Source organism: Myotis brandtii, unplaced genomic scaffold (genome assembly GCF_000412655.1).
Source record: "Myotis brandtii unplaced genomic scaffold, ASM41265v1 scaffold251, whole genome shotgun sequence".
NCBI lineage: Eukaryota > Metazoa > Chordata > Mammalia > Chiroptera > Vespertilionidae > Myotis > Myotis brandtii.
This window is the reverse complement of record NW_005359516.1, coordinates 376772-395653: the sequence shown is the minus strand read 5'-3', so window position 1 is coordinate 395653 and position 18882 is coordinate 376772. Positions and strand designations below refer to the sequence as shown.

The 18882-nt window shown below is 52.0% G+C and overlaps 1 protein-coding gene across 2 annotated transcripts in view; it reads right to left on the bottom strand.

Moving 5' to 3' along the window:
- The window catches only part of RAB11FIP5 (RAB11 family interacting protein 5 (class I)), a 20884-nt gene extending 16321 nt beyond the window's left edge, over window positions 1-4563 (bottom strand). Inside the window, exon 1 of one of the 2 annotated variants that reach the window (XM_005867750.2) lies at window positions 4532-4563. In XM_005867750.2, the coding sequence (XP_005867812.1) occupies window positions 4532-4548 (17 nt within the window). In that variant the 5' untranslated portion in view covers window positions 4549-4563. Of the gene's footprint in view, window positions 1-83; window positions 208-4531 lie in introns of those variants that run through there. The other variant, XM_005867749.2, reaches the window with a different exon arrangement.
- Window positions 4564-18882: the final 14319 nt, after the last annotated feature.

Below are 18882 nucleotides of genomic sequence, written 5' to 3'. Positions count from 1 at the left end.
CCCTCCCCACCGCACCCCTCCCCTTCAGTGTCTGTCACCTCGCAGGGCCCCCTCCTTGCTTTGGGGCTATGACAGCCTCTCACCACAGACTCCTGCTCTGACACACAGGCCCTGCCTCCCAGGCCACAGGCATAGCTGAGAAACTATCCAAAACTCCTCCATGATGAAGAAAGCCACATCCTGAGTAGGGGAAGCTCCGTGGTGCTGCTAGGCAGGGCAGGGGTCACCACACCATAGCTCCTCCACCCCAGCACCTTCCCTGGAGTGCCCATCCCCCCACAACTGGAACTCGGAGGCCGGGAGAGGTGAGGCTGGGTCTGGGAAGGACTCTCACATCTCCAGTCCCCAGTTACAGACAGACCTGCCCACATTCTTCCCTGTTTACATCACCTCCCCTGGCCAGTCCCAGCCAAAGCCCTGCTCTGAGCCACCAGTGAGCCCAGGAAAGAACAGCTCACCCACAGGCCCTGGGCCAGGAACACAGGAACACTAGCACATGCACACACACACCTCACCCACTCACTGACTCGCCCCACGTCCCACCAGGAGCAGCTCTGCAAGATGGAGGGGCAGACAAGATGGTACAAAGGGGCCGTAAGCACGAGGCCCAGGGATGGGAGCGAGGGCTGATGTCTGGTGAGCGTCTACTGTGTGTTACAACAGAGTGCAGGCTTCTCATCTCATTCCCACTTATTCACACCTCACAGCCAGCCCACGAGGTCGGGGGCACGACCCCAATTTCACAGATCAGGAGGTCGAGGCTCAAGTGGTCACTCTTCCGAGAACAAGCTGCCAGAAAGGAGAGGGGAGATGCGGGACCAGGTTTTTATCACCCCAAAGCCCATGTTCTTCCCACTACACACTCCCAGAGACACCCCTAACACGCATGACCAGGGGGGATGGAGCCCATGCTACAGGGGAGGGGTGGGCACAGAGCTCTTCCTTCCTCTGCTTCCCAAATCCTCCTCACCAACGGCTCAGACTCCTGGGGGAGGGCCCAAGAAGGAAGGGCTGACCCAGCTGACTCTGGCTGGCTGGCTGGCCGCACCATACGGCATCTGTGTGGAGCTCCTGGACACCTCCATAGACCCCCTTCCTACCCCACTCACCCAGGTCACACGCCTGCCCACCTCCACAGGTGTGAGCGGAGAGACTGAACCAGAAAGGTTCTGGACGTCGGGACTCCAGGCCTAACTGATGCAGTCAGGCACAGCTGGAAACAGGCCCCCTTCTCACACTAGCACCCAGAATGTGTAACCTCCCCGGCACATAAGAGCTGAAATTAAAAATTCAAAGGATGTGTTCCAAGATGAATTGGAGGAAATCTCCAGAATGTAGGATAAGGATGAAGCGACTGTTAGAGGTCAATCCAAGGAAGTCCACCCCAGATAACTGGACAGTCAAGCAGGAGAGCAATTGGCTCCCGAGTGTGAGGGGCTTGGGAGTCCTCTCTCCCATCCACAACACAAGACCAAAGCGGAGCAAGCTGAAAAATCAACAATTCACAGGGGATCTCAGGGCAGTGAAACCATTCTGCATGATACTATACTGATAGGTACATGCCATTATACATTTGTCATAACCCACAGAATATAAAACACAAAGAGTGAACCCTAATGTGAACTACAGGTTCTAATTAACAATAATATATCAATATTGGCTCATCAGTGGTAACAAATTTAGCACACTAATGCAAGGTGTTAATAATAGAGGAAACTGAGGGAATTTAAGGAGTATAAACATACTTTTTCTGTACTTTCCACTCATTTTTCTGTACACATAAAACTGGTCTAGCCCTGGCCAGTCTGTAAATAGAGTGTTGGTGTGCAGACCGAAGGGTCCGTGGTTCGATTCCAGTCAAGGGCACCTACCTTGGTTGCAGGCTCCTCCCTGGTCCTGGTCAGGGTACATGCAGGAGGCAACCAATTGATGTTTCTCTCACATAGATGTTTCTCTCTGTCTTTCCCTCTCTCTTTCACTCTCTCTAAAAGATCAATGGAAAAATATCCTAAGGTGAAGATTAACAAAAAAACTGGTCTAAAACAAAGTTTATTAACTAAGAAGAAAAAAAACAGAGAGAGTACATGTAGAGAACACAAAGTGGATGAAACAGTGAAAGAAAAAAATGCAAGAAAGTTTTTCTTACCTGAAGGATATGACCACCAGGACAGAAGGGCCACAAGCATGCAGCACAAGGAACTAAGAAAGACCCAGCCACGGGTGTCACTGTGTGTCTCAGAACACCAGGTATACAGAGGAGACCCTGAGGCTCCCAAAGAGGGAGGCAGGTTCATACATCAGGAATTAGAACAGCTTCGGGTCCTCACTAGCAACACTGGGCACCATATGGACTCTTTAAAGGCCAAGCCCTAGGCACTCCCCAAACCCAGCCTAGGCCCCATTTAGGGCAGGAAGATCCTGGGAGGTGGGGCCAGGAGGGAAAAGACTTTCCTCACCATTTTCTGAGTCTCCCATCCAGAGCAGAGTGAGATTGAGGATGGTCAGGACCTGCCTCTAGTCCTCCAGCCACTATTACCCCGCTATCTTCCTACCAACTTACCATACTTCCCTCCGCCTTCCAGGCCAGGCCTGAATGGGCCCCTGCCTGGCACCAGAGATGCCCAGGAACTCGACCACAGCAGGCATTCTCCCAGAGTGTGACCCTCATGGGCTGAGACAGCTGCTCCTGGACAAAGGCCACATCCTTCCCTCCCACCCCTGCTTCCTTCTTCTTCCTGTCTGTCCACAGGGTCCCCTACAGACCCCGAGCCTGCCGGGCACTGCAGCACAGTCCAGATGAGGTCAGGAAGCCCTGAACACAGCTGCTGTGGGCCGACGATCCCTCCGTGAAATGATGGAAATCTTCACACAGCAGGCCCCAGAGCAAACTGGCTCTGAGCATCTCTTCCCTGCAGACTGAGACTCCCTCGGGGAATGAGACAACAGGGTCCCGTGGCCCAGTTCAAGTCCCACCTCCTCTAGGAAGCTTTCTCACCTGCCACCATTTTGGCCACATCTGCTCTGACCACCTGGTGTCATCCCCAGGTGGCCAGGATCTCCCTCGCTAAACGGTATGCCCTGTGGATATTTATCAAGCATCCCCCCCCCCACCCCCAGGCACACAGCTCCAAAGTAAAGAAGCAATGCTGGCAGTAAAGCCTTGAGATGCTATAAGCCCTCAGCTTTTCACTGCCCACCTCCCCTCGTTGCCCCCTTGCTCTGCCCACCCCTTGCTCAGAGCTCTCCTCTGGACACACGTGGCGGCACAGCTGATGGCTCAGCCTGGCTCTGCACCCTGAGTACACAGGTGGCCCCACCACTCACTCATGTGTAACCTCCACCTACCAGGTTACTTCCCGAAGCCTCCGCTTCCCCCGCCATCCAGTGGGGATACCACCCTATTAGGGCTGCTGAGAAGATGACACATGCAAAGCCTGGTCCTCGGGAGTGGCATTCATCAGCGCTTCTCAAACTGCAAAGTACTAAAGAGTCCCTGAGTGTTGTTCAAATGCAGATCTGAGCCTGTGGGTGCAGAGGGGCCTGAGGGGCCCATGCATGGACAGAGGGAGACACGCCATGGGCTAGAGAATCGGCAGGGCTAGCCTAGCCTCATTGTGTGCTCACTGCGTGCAGGCTCTGGACCTACATCACAGATTCCCAGAGGCACAGAGATGGGTATGGAGACCAGAAACCCGTTCAAAGGATTGGCACAATCCTGAGAGGACAGAGCCCTGAGAGGTCACTGAGGAAACCTCGGGTTTTGTCCTGATCCCAGGCCATTAAACCTTTGTCTGAGATGAGCCTCCCCAACAGCCCAAGGTCCAGAATTCCTGAGGGCCCACCGTGGGAAAGCTCGTACAGGGCCCCTGCTCAGCCACAATCTCTCTCCCATGCTCCTAACAGCCGGACAAAGTTCAGCAGGCCCAGTGTGGACTTAGGACTCAGCTTTCAGTCTCCCCCCAGGATGGACCCCTCCCCACACACCACAGGGGCAGAGGACAAAGGTGGGATGCAAGGAGTGGGGGTCTTGTTGCCTCACCTGTTATCAAGACCATGGCCCTACTTACTCCTGCTCGTGGACTCCCAGGTCCAACACACCCAGCTCTCTGGGCACGAAGCTGGCTAACAGCTGCCACACAGCGTAACTGAAAAAGCCCAACACTGGGAGGGCCCACCTAGGGCAGACATCAAACACAGGCCGGTGCCAGGGGGTTCCTGTCAGAGACTGTGGCGCTGGAGCTGTGACAGCCACGGGCACCAGCACACCTGACTCATTTCCATTCCTATCAGTCCAAATTCAGCTTACGACCCAAATAGTTGTGGCCCTTCCTGAGCCCCCACATGTCATTTATTTCAGGCCCCAAACCCAGGAACCAACATTTGTCTCTTTTTCCCCCACAACCCACATCATAACTTTGAACTCTTGTAGCTCTACCTGCAAATTATATCTAGAATGCAACCCACCCACCACTGTCACCTTACAGTGCAGTCCGCCACCATCTCCTGCTGAACATTACAGTTCCCTGCTTACCTGCCCCTGCCTTCCATGCTCCACCCAGCAAACAGGTGAGGCCAGAGCACATCACCCCACTCCTCAGAGGTGGAAAGGACCTATCTTTTGGCTCCCAGCTCCCTTGACTCTGTGTGTCTCATCCCACGCTGACCCGAACATGTTCCCACCTCAAGGCCACTGCACCTGCTTTACACGGGCCTAGATCTCAGGCCATGGTTCACTCACTCACTGACTCACTCACTCATGTCAGTTCATCTGAAATGCCTGTCTTCCCTGAGTTCCCAACTGCTACTGTCCCTTACCCTGTTTTATTTCTTGAGCATACTTAACACTACCTGACATGTGGAAGAGCAGTAGAAGAGCAGTACCCAGGTGTGTGTTCGTGCACATGTGCACATGAGCATGCATGCATCCCACACGGTAAAATGATATATTATGCACAGCCATGTCATGTCTGTCTTCCCCTGCTCTACAGGCAGCAATTTTATTCTGCTCACCTCTGCTTCCCAGCACTTAAAATAGTGGACACTCACACTTTTCTTCAATGAACTAACAAATTAATCCATGAACTGACTTAGGAACTTGTTTGTCCCTGTTCACAACTGAACAACTGTGTAATGTTTCTATTACAAATCCATGGGCCTTACCCATGACACCAGGTTCCCAAAGAGCGAAGAGGGGGCTCCCTGCCCACCATCCCCAAACAGGAGCCTCCTGAGGAAGGGGCCGCAGAGCCAGGCTTCAAGGGGACAGTTCCCAGCGGGGACCTTCTTTAACCGCAAGACCCTCATCCCCATCTCTGAGCTAAGATTCTCACTAGCTTCTCTGAGAGAGAAGGTGCCAACCAGGTTTGGGAAGTGACCAGACTCGTGAATGACGGTGGCTGTTGATCCCACTCTAGCCCATCACTAGGCCACTGGTCTTCTCACCTTGAACAACTTCTCTCATTCAGCATCTACTGTGTGCCAGGCACTATACTAAGCACTCAACACAACAAAGTATATCCCATTAATCCTTTTCACAGCCCTGTTGAGGTGGGTGTGGGAGGCTGACCCTAGAGTGGCTACCAGCATAGACTTTGGAGCCAGGCTGCCTAGTTTAAGCCCCAGCCCCAGGACTTATGGCTTCGTGACCTTGCGCAGATCACCTAATCTATGCCTCAGTTTCCACACCTATGGGAGTAACGGAAGTCCATTCCCCTCACAAAACTCTAAAAGGAGTAAGTGGATTGTGTGTGAAACACTCAGAGAATAGGGCCTGGCACATGGGAAACGCCACACAAGTGTCAGCTCTTACGTTTTTGCAGATGCAGACACAGGGGCACAGAGAAGTCTGCTGGGTTAAGTCACCTACTTATTTTCAGGAAGTAGGAGAGCCAGGATTTGAACTCAGACTCCCTCTCTCCAGAGCCTGGCCAGATCTTGATCACTGCACTAGACTGCCTCCCTCTGCAAGTACCACACACACACACACACACACACACACACACACACACACACACACACACACACACACACACACACACACACACACACACACACACACACACACACACACACACACACACACACACACATTGCAGGCCCAGAAACTCCTGTGTCCCTGCCCAACCAAGGAATCTAAAGTCACTCCTTATTTCTCCAAAGTAAAGGGTATGTTTTAGATAAGAGAAAAATTACATCTTTATTTCCCCGCATCTCTAACTGAAATTAAGCATCTCTTCAATTATGAATTTTTCCAGCAGTAGTAGTAGAGCAGCAGTACCTCTGAATGTGTCACCAGGAGAAACCAGGTATTTTCTTATCACATTACAGATGTAACAAAATATTGTCTATACTCATCTTTACTTTGAACTTTAAAGTTATTAGTCCTCCCACTGGATCACATTGTTTAACACAGTAATAAAGCCCAGGTACTTTAGCAAATGTTCTAATATATTGATAAATGTGCTTCAATATCATCGGTGTACTTGGTAATCCTATGTATTTGGAGATCTTGTTCTGAGAAGAGGTCCATGGCACAGAAAGGGCTAAGAGCGCCTGCTCTAGAGGAGGGAGGGCACAACGGCAGCAGAAGGCAGGTCTTTGCCTTCCTGCCTCAGTGCACGGCACCCGGGCTGGGCCTCAAGGCAGAGGGCAGGCACTGCTCCCAGATTCCACTCAGGGAACTAGGAGGGCATGGCGACAGGCAAGAAGTTAGCCAGACGCTCTGAGACTCCCCAGTGTCACGCTACAGTGCTCAGCCTGACCCTCACCACCCTGCATGCCAATGAAGGTGACTCCAGAGAAACAAAAACAGCCAAGTGTACCTGCTAACTGGGGCCTGTTTTGATCATGACCCCAATACCACAATCTCCAACTTCCCCAGGTTGGTCCCCACCTGAGCCCACCTGCTACAGCTGCAACCCACCAGGTCTGCAGCTTCTCTTTTCTGGCTGTGGCTGCAGTCCCGGCCTCTTGGGAGACTGGCCTTACCTCAGGCTGACGAAAAGCTACCACCACGCTGGGGATGAGGGCCTGCAAAGCTGAAAGATGCAGAACTGAACTCCACCCCTGAGGCAAATGAAGCCAGCAGGCCCTTAGCAAAGACAACTGTGCTGCCCTGATGCACCGGCTGAAAAATCTTCAAGACGGGAAAGTAAGGAGCCAAAGTGGAGGAAGAAGAAATCCTGGGGGGTTTCCTTTCCGCCTCACTCTCCACCTCTAGCTTCCCTAGAGAGCTAGTACAAACGGGGGCTTCAGGGCTCAGAGGGGAACACAGGGACTCAAAAAGTAAATGTTAGGGAAACTATAGGAGAAAACACCAAAATATCTCTCTGTCCGTAACAGTGTCTGCCCCAGATTTCTAGGCCAGGCCAGCAATGGCCATTTCAAGAGATGTTGTATAGATTAAACCATCTGCCCTCAAAAGACCAGCCGTCTTCAGAGTCATGCCACGCTGTCCCCTCCCTGGGCTCACGAGGCCCCGCAGTCTCTGCTTTGGCAGGAAACTCCTGCCACGTAAATGACTGGTATCATGCCCACTCTCCTGGGGCGGGGTGTGTTTTTAATTTCAAAGTCATCACTAAAATAATGACAAAAAACTGTCACCCTGTTATTCCAGCCGCCATTTGTATGTAGAGCGACCGAATAGTTGAAAGGGAAAGCTCTTCCTTATGCCCCATTCCTGATAGAAACAGAAGAAAGGGCAGAAGCAGAGACCTAAGTGCAGTCGTCATCAATGGCACTAACACCGCTGGGAGAAAGGGTGATGGAGAACTTCATAACGGCTGGGTCGGACCAACAGCCCAGAACCCACCGCTTCGTGTGGGAGACCATGCAGCAGAGTCAGCCACCCCACAGAAAGGACGCCTGCGGGAGGTGGGACCTGGGACACAGGCCTTCCAGACCTCGCGCTTGGGACTGGAGAATCAGGGGAGTCAGGGAGAAGAGCATCATCAGGAGCCCTTCAGCCGGGGCACAGTGTGGGATATTCTCCCAGCTCCTCCACCAGGAAGGGTTGAAACGAAGAGCGGGGACTGTTATACTGGGCAACCTACCACCAGGCACAGTTTGGGAGCCCATTGGGATCCTGATTCAACAAAGCACCTATGAAGAGAGAGTTCTGATATCAGGGGAATTTGAATATGGACTGGATATTGGATGGTTATTGGGGAGTTGTTGATTTTGTTTGTGTGATAATAGTATTATGGGTATTTTTTTTAAGCCCCTGAATCTTTTGGAGATGGTTGAAAACACATATTAAAGCACTTAGGGAGCACTGACTTACTTATACTCTCCTCTGAGCTCACCTGGGACTAACAGTGGGTTTATATCAGACCCCTGAGGAGGTAAGGGGGGTAGCCTTGGGCCAAGACACAGGCTTTGTCCTCACTGTCCTGTGACTGAGCCCAGCTCCTGGTCTTGTCCTGAGCCTTGTGCCTGTGCTGTGCTAACCACCTGCTCACGGCTGCAGGCCCAGCACAGGGCCTGGCACGAGAGGTCCTGACCCCATCCTGGCACTCACAATGTCTTAGAGGCACAGGTAACTAACTCACCAGTGAAATCTCACCCAACCAGAGGAGGCCTCAGCCAGGCCTCCGCTCAAAACATTTCCCAAGAATGTGCCAGGAACAAGGAACAAGTAATGGGTGCCCTCCAGAAGCTTACATCGTGTTGAGGAAATAAGATAGCCACACAAATAAAGGCAGAAGGTGATTGACACCACAAAAATGCACAAACAAACTGCACAGGGAGGTTAAAGGGGAGCAGTAAGATGATTTCATGGGGAATGACATGGCATTATACCGGGCCTTGAATGATGGGCAGGAAGGAGGCAAGGACAGGACTAGGGAGACATTCCAGGTGGAAGGAACAAAATAGGCAGATGCCCAGGCTGGACAGGCAAAGTCAGACAGGAAGGCGCTTTGGGGCAGACAGGAGATGCGGCAACATCACGCTGAAGAGCTGTAACTTTACTCTGGCCCTGAAGAGCACTGCAGGGCATGAAACAAGGACAGGACTGATGGAAGCTGGGCTGTAGGACACCGAGGGACAGCAGGGAAAGGGACAGCGGAGAGGTGAGGCAAGGGGGTCTGGCTGGAAGCCGGCACAACGTGGGGTGGGGGCCATGGCTGGGCCGACCCCAGCAAATCCTTATGCCTTAGCAGTTATTTCTCATCATAAATGAATAAACTGGCATTCTGGTTTATAAAAAGGCAGCAGTGGCTATATTAACAGTCCAGAGCAGAGAGAAAGAAAGAAAAGAAAGGAAGAAAGAAAGAAAGAAAGAAAGAAAGAAAGAAAGAAAGAAAGAGAGAAAGAAAGAAAGGAAGAAAGGAAGAAAATGGAAAAAAAAAACCCTAAACTAGGACAGGAGCAATGGGGAAGGTGGGAGGGGCCCCTCTGGCAGAGACACTCCACCTGCAGGCTCCCCACTTACTGACAGCAGGTACTGTTACCCAACTTTACCCCCACAACCGAGGCCCTGATACATGGAACACTTTCTAATACCTGCTGGGTAAAGGAGATGGAATCCACAGGGCTCGGCTAGTCCCAGAAATAAACTGAAGAAAAAGATTATTTTTTGAGATCAACCAAAGGACTTGTATGCATGCATATAAGCATAACCAATGGACATAAGACACTGGGGGCTAGGGGAGGCCAGGGGATTGTCAAGGGCGGGGGGGAAAAAAGGACACATATGTAATACCCTTTGTAATACTTTAAGCAATAAAAAAGAAAAAGATTATTTTAAGGACATAGTGGGAAGACCCCAGTGGGTTGAAGATAGGAGACCTGGGGTTCTTGTCCAGAATCTGACTTATTAAGTGACTTTAATGCAGCCATTTCACCTCTGTAAAAGGGGTGATAAAATAAGCAGGTTAGAGGCAGGGAGAAATGCCAACCAAAACTGTTATTACTCAGAGTTTGGAGAGACGCTGGAAAACCTTTCTCCAGAGTCTCCCCATCCAGATACCTTCCCTCCTCTCCAAGTCCCCCATGAGCAGTTGTCCTTCTACAGATCGGACAGGAGATGTGCGGGTGGCAGGCCAATCCCCTTGGCTCCCCACACCCACCACCTCACCTACCCTTTGATTTGGTACCTACAGTAGAACTGCAAGCCTGACACAGCCATAGGACAGGATATCACCTCTTATCAGGCCAGACGATGGTTCCCATCGCCCACCCTGGCATCCTGCCCGGCACTAAGAGACAGTCCCTGCCGCCCAGAACCGTCACTTTATTAGCTTCCCCTGTCTCCGTGGCCATGTCTTACTCAGCTCCCTGCAGACCCAGCCAGGTCCGCCTCCCTCCCTCCTGGGCACAAACATCTTGGCTAATACTCCTGTCCTCATCCCTCCTACTGCTGGAGGCTCCAAAGGTCTGTCACCATCAGCTGCCTCAAACATGGCTGTGACCGCACTCACCCAGCAAGAAAAAAAAAAGCTATAAAAATGCCTGGAGACCAGTCTAGCCAGCACGGATAGCAACAGAAAATATGTATGACCAAAAGCACGATGCAGGGGAAAAAGCACTGGGCTTGGAGGTCAGAAACCTGGCTGCCACTAATGAGTCATGTGACCTAGAACAGTCATTCTACCTCCTGACACCCCCGTCTCCGTATCTGTGAAATGGGGGTCACCCTGCCTGCCTTCAGGAAAGAACAAAATGAGGTGATGCTGAGAAAGCACTCTGAAAACTAGGGCAAACCACACATAAAGACTTGGGATTTGTTGTCTTTGGGGCCTTTTATAGGTAGGCTGGCATCAGCCCATGGGAGGGAGGTGGCCCAGGACCAACCGCCGACAATCTGCCCAGGAGGAATGAAAGAACCAACAAGATGACCTCCCCCCGGGGGTCTTGGGCAGAAAGGAGAATAAAAGTTCTAACCACACCCTCCTCCCCAGTTTGCTCCTAACCCCAGATTCACCCTAAAAAAAAGAGTCTTGGGTCATGGAGGTCGAACCTAAGTAGTGCCCATCCCCTCTGCCGAGGTCTCAGTTCAGATTCACTACAGGTAGAAACAAACATTAAACATCCCTCATGGAGAAGACAGGCTGACCATAGGTAGAGGCCTGTGTGTGGAGAATGTTGCATTTGTACAAACAAACAAAAACGATGAGGAGAAGAAAATACATAATGCATTGGCTTTTAAATGCATGGAATAACTCTGGAAGTAACTGGTAATGTTGGTTGCCTCTGAAGAGAGGAACTGGGTGACTCAAAGTTGGGACAAGGGAGGCTTTTCATCGTGCAGCCTCTTTACCTTTAGCATTTGAACCAGGTGAACTACCTAAAAATAAATAAGAAGTAAAGGCTGTTTTGCTGGGAAAGGCATATAGGAAACTCAGCTTGGTTCCCTTCCACTCTCTACCACATTCACCTCCCTTCCAGAGGGACAGTCTCCCTCTCAGAAATTTGCCCAGCCCCCCATAGCCTTTCCTGTAATTCAAAGTACCACCTCCCCCAGGAAGCCCACCCTGATCACTCTAACCCTGGTGAGTTTGCCCTTCTTCTAATCATTTCCTTCTCTCACACTTTTTTATATGCTGCTTTGTAGGTTGATTATCCTTCCTGTGTAAGTCTTGTCTCAAACGTATTTTCACCCTTTTAGGGAAAGAGCTATACATTTTCTCTCTCTTGTTTTCTCCAAAGCCCTGACCCAGGCATAGTCATTACCTGTCATTGCTTCCTAGATGTTGAACAAAAGGAAGAAGAAGAAGAAAAAAAAAAGAAAAAAAGCAAACGAGCCCTGGCTGGCTGGGTGATTCAGTCGGTTGCAGCATCATCCCGCACACCAAAAGGTTTCGGGTCCTATCCCAACCCCCTGGTTGGGGCATGTACAGGAGGCAACCGATCGATGTTTTTCTCTCACATTGATGTTTCTCTCTCTCTCCCTTCCTCTCTCTCTCTAAAATTAATAAAAATATATCTTTGGGTGGGGATTAAAAAAAAAAAAAGCAAGCAACTGCATCTGCATTGCTGTAGGGGGAGGAACCAGATGGCTCGGGAGTGTTCTGTCCCAGTGGAACAGGCATGTGACGTATCGGGAAAGGTCAGGAAGTCTTGTCTCTGCTGATGCTCCGAGGCCCTGAGCTACTACATAAGCCAAGGGGAGCAAATCTCCTTGAGGTGGGGGGGCAGTACGTAGTACCAGGGCGCAGGCCGAGTTTCGTAGGCCTCCCACATCTCCTGAGACACACCCTGGTGGCAGTGATACCTTCCTTCCCAAAGTGCCAGGCAACACCCCATCCCAAGACAGACACAAAAGACACAGAGACACAGACTAAACATGCTTATCCCAGTCAGCCAAGGCCTCACACTGGAGTAGCAGGTGATGCTTACAGAGCCCCCAAGGCTAACCCAAGGGCTGCTTTGAAGAGGAGAGAGGAACCCTCGGAGGACAGCTGCTGAGCACCTGGCCCCATGCTGAGCTGACCCGTGGGAGACATGGAAGAAAACTGAGATGGGCGGTGCAGCATGGTGGTGAAAAACACAGAACGGGAGGCCAGGCACCTGGGCCTAACTCCTGGCTCTACCCTGTACTGTGTGCCTTTAGAAAAGTCACCTGGCCTCTGTTTCCCCATCTGTTAAACACAGTAACAGTGCCTGTATCTCTAGAGGTTGCTGTGAACTAACTTAGGTCAAGTCCTTAGAACAGTGGCAGCACCTAGAAAGGGCTTAATGGACAACACACTAGGCCAGTCAGTGATGGTGAACCTTTTGAGCTCGGTGTGTCAGCATTTTGAAAAACCCTAACTTAACTCTGGTGCCGTGTCACATATAGAAATTTTTTGATATTTGCAACCATAGTAAAACAAAGACTTATATTTTTGATATTTATTTTATATATTTAAATGCCATTTAACAAAGAAAAATCAACCAAAAAAATGAGTTTGCGTGTCACCTCTGACACGCGTGTCATAGGTTCGCCATCACTGCACTAGGCCAAGGAGGCAACAATAATCCCCTGAAACAGAGTGCCACATGCTGTCGGTGTGGGAACGCGGAGGAGGTAGAGGTGTATGTCCTCTCCTGGAGAAGGCCTTCCCTGGGCTCTGTCTGCTCTGAACATCTCCAGTGCTCCCTGCCTCGGCACCAAATACCTGGCTGTGGTCCTTCCTCCACATGTGGGGGTCCATCCTCCTAACAAGACCTCCAGGCATGCAGGCGGGGGTGTCCATACCCTGTGGCCCCTCTCAGCCTCTGCCCAGGCACTCCAGAAAGGCCTCTGGATTAGACTGCCCACCAGGTCCACAGATAAGCCTCCAGGCTCCCACTCCCATCCCAGCTGAAATGTCCCCTCTAAAACCTCATAGGCACTTCCACAGATAAATGCCTTGGGGTGCACACAGGGCCCCAAATGCCTCCTCTTCTGGTGCCAGGGCCTAACAGGAGCCACACAGAGCCCCACCCTCCCTAATTGCCGAGTAGCTGACAGCATGTCCCTCTCCCTCCCCAGCCTCTATTTCCACGGGTCTAAGCATTCTTCTAGCTCTGACACCAGAATTCCAGGATTAAGGGCTGTGCTTCTCTTCCCCACACCTAGTCAGCTGAAGGTCAAAGTGGCCAGAGACAAAGCCCCTCCCTATGTAGCTCCTTTGAAATGCTGCCTTCTGGGAACTGAACTTTCCGGGTCCCTGCTTGCTTACTGCTCAATGGTGTGAGGGCTGGGCCAGCCACTCTGGGCCTCAGACTGACCTGCCAAGCCCAGCTCTCCTGTCTGGCAGCCATCATTCCTGCGGAAGAAAAACGTAAGGGGGCCTCAGCCAGCTCAGTAAGAAGCAAAGTGATCAGACTTATCCCAGACAGGACCGACAGTCCACATTGTGGACTTATTTCTATTACTTGGCTGTGAGGAAGGGAAAAGCTGCTGCTTCTTTTTTTAATCTTCATGGAGGATATGTTTTTTAAATTGGTTTTAGAAAGAGAAAGGGAAAGAGAGAGAACAAGAGAAACCAATGTAAGAAACATCGATCGGCTGCCTCTTGTATGCATCCCAACCGAGGATAGAACCCACAACCTAGGTTTGTGTCCTGACCAGGAATCGAACCCACAGCCTTTTGGTGCATGGGACAACACTCCACCCAAGTGAGCCACCTGGCCAGGGCAGGGCAAAGCTTCTTCATGATCGCATCATTTTGCAAAGGACTAGAAGAAAAAGAGTACTGATTCCCAGAGAACACACAGATCCCCCCCATTGTGTTAATCATCTGTCCCTGAGCAGGGTGGGGAGGGCAGGGGAAACATCTGGACAAGGCAAGAAGTCATAACACCAGGAGGCAGCAATAATAAAGGCACTGGGCAGCCCCCAGCACAGGAAAGGGACAGCCCTCCAGGTCACTTGGGATGGGGCCTCTGCTAAGTGGTGCCTGTCCCTGGCTGCCCACAGGAGGGGAGAACAGGGCAGAGGTGGGTCCCACCCAGTGCCAGATGCAGGGGAAGGGGAAGCTGCTGTGCCAGCCTGCAGGAGCTGCCCAGTCTGATAGGGGACTCACTTCCTACCCCTCCCCACACTCCCAGACACTGCTGCTTAAGCAACCCCACATAAAAACTGCCCCATAACTAAGGGAGATGGAGCCTCCTGTGTCCTAATGACTGGCTTCTAAGTACAGCCACACCCTTCCCTGGCAGCCAAAGCCGACTTCCCAGGCCGTCCCACAGGCCTCCAGCTCCAGGTCTGGGGCTGGAACAGGAGCCAAGGAAGCCAAGGACGCTTGTGGCTTCAGCTGCTTCCTGAGGAGCAGTCACATCTGGAGAGAAGGCCGTGGGGTCATGTGCCATCTGCCCCCAACAGTACTCTGCCTGGCATCTGGAGCTAAGGGATAGGTGGATGCCCTCAAAGACCACCCAACCCTAGGCCAACAGGCTACATTTTCCTTAGGGTGCCTCTCCCGGTGCCCCTAAACCCACCCTCAGGAGATCTCAGGCCAGAAGGCTCTGGTCTCAAACCTACGTCCTCCTCGGCCACAGTCTGAAAACCAATGCCTCTGTCTGACCAGAGCTGACAGAGCCTCTTAGGGGCCACAGTCAGCAGCCTGTACATGGTCACAACAGCTTTACTCTTAGGAATGAAAAAAGAAAAACTGGCCCCAACCCAAACGAGCCCACCGCCTCAACTTTCCCAAGGGGCCAGGCCCTAACCACCAGGCTCCAATTTTATCAGGAGCTCTCACACTTCTGCACGTACCCTGCCATCCACAGTCTTTCCTAGGTTCTAAGTCCTATATTGTCTAACCACTGATCCAACAAGCCCAGGACAGGGGCTCTTTATTTTAATTTTATTTTAAAGAGAGGAAGGGAAAGAAAGAGAGAGAGAAAGAGAAACATTGATTGGTGGCCTCCCACATGCACCCCAACCAGGGATCGAACCCACAACCAGGGTATGTGCCCTGACGGGGAATTAAACCCGCCACCTTTTGGTGTATGGGATGACACTCCAACCGAGCCACACAGGCAGGGGTTTTTTGTTTTTTTGTTTTTTAAATGTATTTTATTGATTTTTCACAGAGAGAAAGGGAGAGAGATAGTCAGAAACATCGATGAGAGAGAAACATCAATCAGCTGCCTCCTGCACATCTCCCACTGGGGATGTGCCCGCAACCCAGGTACATGCCCTTGACCGGAATCGAACCTGGGACCCTTCAGTCTGCAGGCCGACGCTCTATCCACTGAGCCAAACCGGTTTCGGCCAGGCAGGGGTTCTTTAAGGCAGGACCACACAGAGCACCCACGGGAGTGCACTAGGAAGGGTGCTGAAGGCAAAAGCCAGAAAGGAAACAATTGGGAAGCATCTCAGGATTTTCAGAACCATGACTTTACTAAGGGGAAAGGGTTATAACCAATCTCCTTGTGTATTATGTTAAATTTTGTTTTGAGAATTTAATTATTTGGAAAGTCTCCAGTGAAATCCCTACCTCAAAGAGTATCCCACTGACAAAGGATCTTTGGGGGCTGATGAGGTGTCTAACACTCCATCTACCACCATCTTCACCATCATCACACAAAGCAGGGCCCTGAGAGTAACCCCAACACTAATATTTTGAAAGCTTGCTATGGTTCTGGAACTACATGAAGGCTTTTATAGATGCTATCTCATTTCTATCATGGCCTTTGTAGAAATGAGGAAACAGGTTAAGTAACTTGCCAGCTAGGAAGTTATGGAACTGGGAGTGAAAGCCCCATCTCCAGGTTCTTAAACCCTGTGCTGTCCTGCCTTTCCGAAAGGGTACAGGCAGCTCCCAGGAAGGCTGCTGGGAAGAGAGCTGCAGGCTGAGCCAAGTCTGGCTTTAAGACTGCAGGCCCCCAAGCCAGCCCTAGTTCTCCAACCTCTAGCAGTAAGGAGAATGGTGGAGGGTTGTGAAGGGCCAGCCAGTTTTATCAGGAGCTCTCATACTTCTGCATGTACCCTGCCATCCAGTCTTCCCTAGGCTCTACGTCCTAAATTGTCTTCCCCATCACATGAGAGGCTCTCCCAGGGCAGGGGATGTCTCTCAGATCAAAGCCGTCAGACATTGTGCACCAACCATGTCCAGAAACTGCACTAGATATTTTAATTGCATCCTCATTTCACCACTTACATCAACCCTGTGAAAGTGCTAATTAGCCCCATTTTACAGATGAGAAAACTAAGGCACGAAGAGTTTACTTGACTGGCCAGAAGCTGGCAGGTTTGGGACTGGAATCTGGGCTGTGCCATTCCACAGGCCCCTCCTCTTAACCGTGAGGCTGCCCTTCCCCAGCCTGGTCCTGTCTTGGCGACACAGAGCTACCATCCGCCCTCCTTGAGACCACCACACCTGGTTCCTGAAGTTAAAGTATGATACTGTTCTTTCCAAAACTGAGGAGGATAAACTCCGGTCCTCTCCATCTTGTCCTCTGCCCAATGGGCAATGTGCAGACTCACTGTCTTAGCAGCTCCAGGGAAGGCCACCAGGAATGGCCATTAGAGCCAGAGGAGGGAGGCGGGGACCAGAGTGGGGGCAGCAGTCCTCACCCTCTGTTGGTGGGCATGCTGTGAGGTCCAATGGACTAGGAGATTAGGCCAGTTTCACAGGCTTTTCCTCTGCCCACCACAAGTATCCCTCTCCCCCCTGCCCCCTCCGGGTTCTATAAATAATCCAGGTCAATACATCTGAGGAAAGGCAGCGGGTTGGGTGCGGAAAGATCCTGGTGCAAAGAGGACTTCTATAAAGTCAATTAAGGCTCCCATTCTGATCAAGGGGTAGCAAATCAAATTCTCCAAGGGGAACTGTCCTTGGCTGAAAACAGGCCCACCTGGGCCTAAGGCATAAACAGCTCAGCTGAGTCAGATCCACAGCCCAAGAAGAAAGCAAGGGCAGGAACTGGGGGAAGAGGGGGGGAATCAAAGGCCCCTCCCAAGTCACTGACCTCACAGAAGCCCCTCCCTACAAGCCTAGAGACTGGTGTGTGTCCCCGGATGTGTCATCTACCAGCCTGGTCAGAATAGCTGCAAGGTGGAGGTTGAAGGACTAAGAAAAAAAGGGGAGGAAAGAATTTGGGGACAGGAGCCTCTCCAGAAAAAAGGAAGGGCTAAGAGATCCAGGGGAGAGTTTGCAGCCCCACACCCACCCCCTTAGGCTCCCTAGGCCAGGAAGGAGGGAGAGGACAGAAAAAGTGAGGAAAAAAGAAAACAAAACAAGGGCCAAGCTATGCCACATGATCCCACACCCGGCAACCAAACAGCAAGTCATGAGGGAAGGAGAGGAGAAGGCCAGGGGAGGGGGACATGGAGCTAGGTCAGACCTGCGGGGAACCCGCCCTGTGCTTCCCACCCCAGGCCACTAAGAGCCATGAAGACCCTTCCCTACCCACACTGTGAAAAATGTCCAAGGTCAGATCCTTTTCTAGCCAACTCCTGCTTTCCTCTGGGTCTGCACCAGGCTCATCAGTCTCCTCCAGCAAGCCTTCCTACATTTACGCCGATGGATGCCATTCCGATCAGGCGAACCTTCCCAGCACCTGTCCCCACCTACGGCAGACCCCTGCCCTCATCCCCTTACCCTCCCCATCCCGGACCCAGGAGGCCCAGGGCGGTGTCCCCCCAGTGGATGAGTGATCCACAGCAGGTCGCCAGCCCTGGGGACTGGCCTCCAGACACTGCCCACGCCCAAAATAGGAAATGAGGCTCCCAGTCTGAAGCCTTGATCTTCACACAGGGAAGGTTAAACGCTGCCAAAATAAATGATGACAAAAAAACCCACTGGCCCTTCTAGGTGGAAGTGACTGGGAGATGATCCCCAGCAGTGCATGCACCACTGTTTCCACCTCAGGCAGGACGGGCAGGAGCCTGAAGACTGATTAAAGCGTTTCCTCACTTTACGGAGAGGAACTCTTGCGTTCAGGCCAGGGACTCAGAGGGACAGGGTCCGGGGGTGTGTCTAGGTGGCAGAGGACACATCCCAGTTCCAGACAAGAAGCAGATGCCCTCGCAGTTTCTAGGTCGGGGGGGGGGGGGGGACACCTCGAGGACAGCACTGCCCCTTTCTTCCCCCACAGGGTGAGGCGGCACCTCTCCATTCCCCTGAGGGCCTGGCTTGGGTCAGGTGCCTGCAGTTCTCCTCCCCTTCCAGGAAAGGGAGACCGGCCCGGAGGCCCTAAGAATGGCCTCGAGACTTTCCTTCTTGAGGTTCCCACAGTCCAAGAGCCTCTGGACCCCACTCCTAAGGTTCCTGGACAATTTACAACTAACGCTAGGCCGCCGTTCACACCTCCTGGGGCCTCCCAAGGCCCACCAGCGGCCAAGCACAGCGCACGGTTTAGGAACGGGTAGGGGGGACCCCGAAATGCTTAGAACCAACGGGTCGGTTTACGCCCTTGAGCCCTTGAGCGTGAGGCGGAGGGCGCACCATCCGGGCCGCGGTTCGG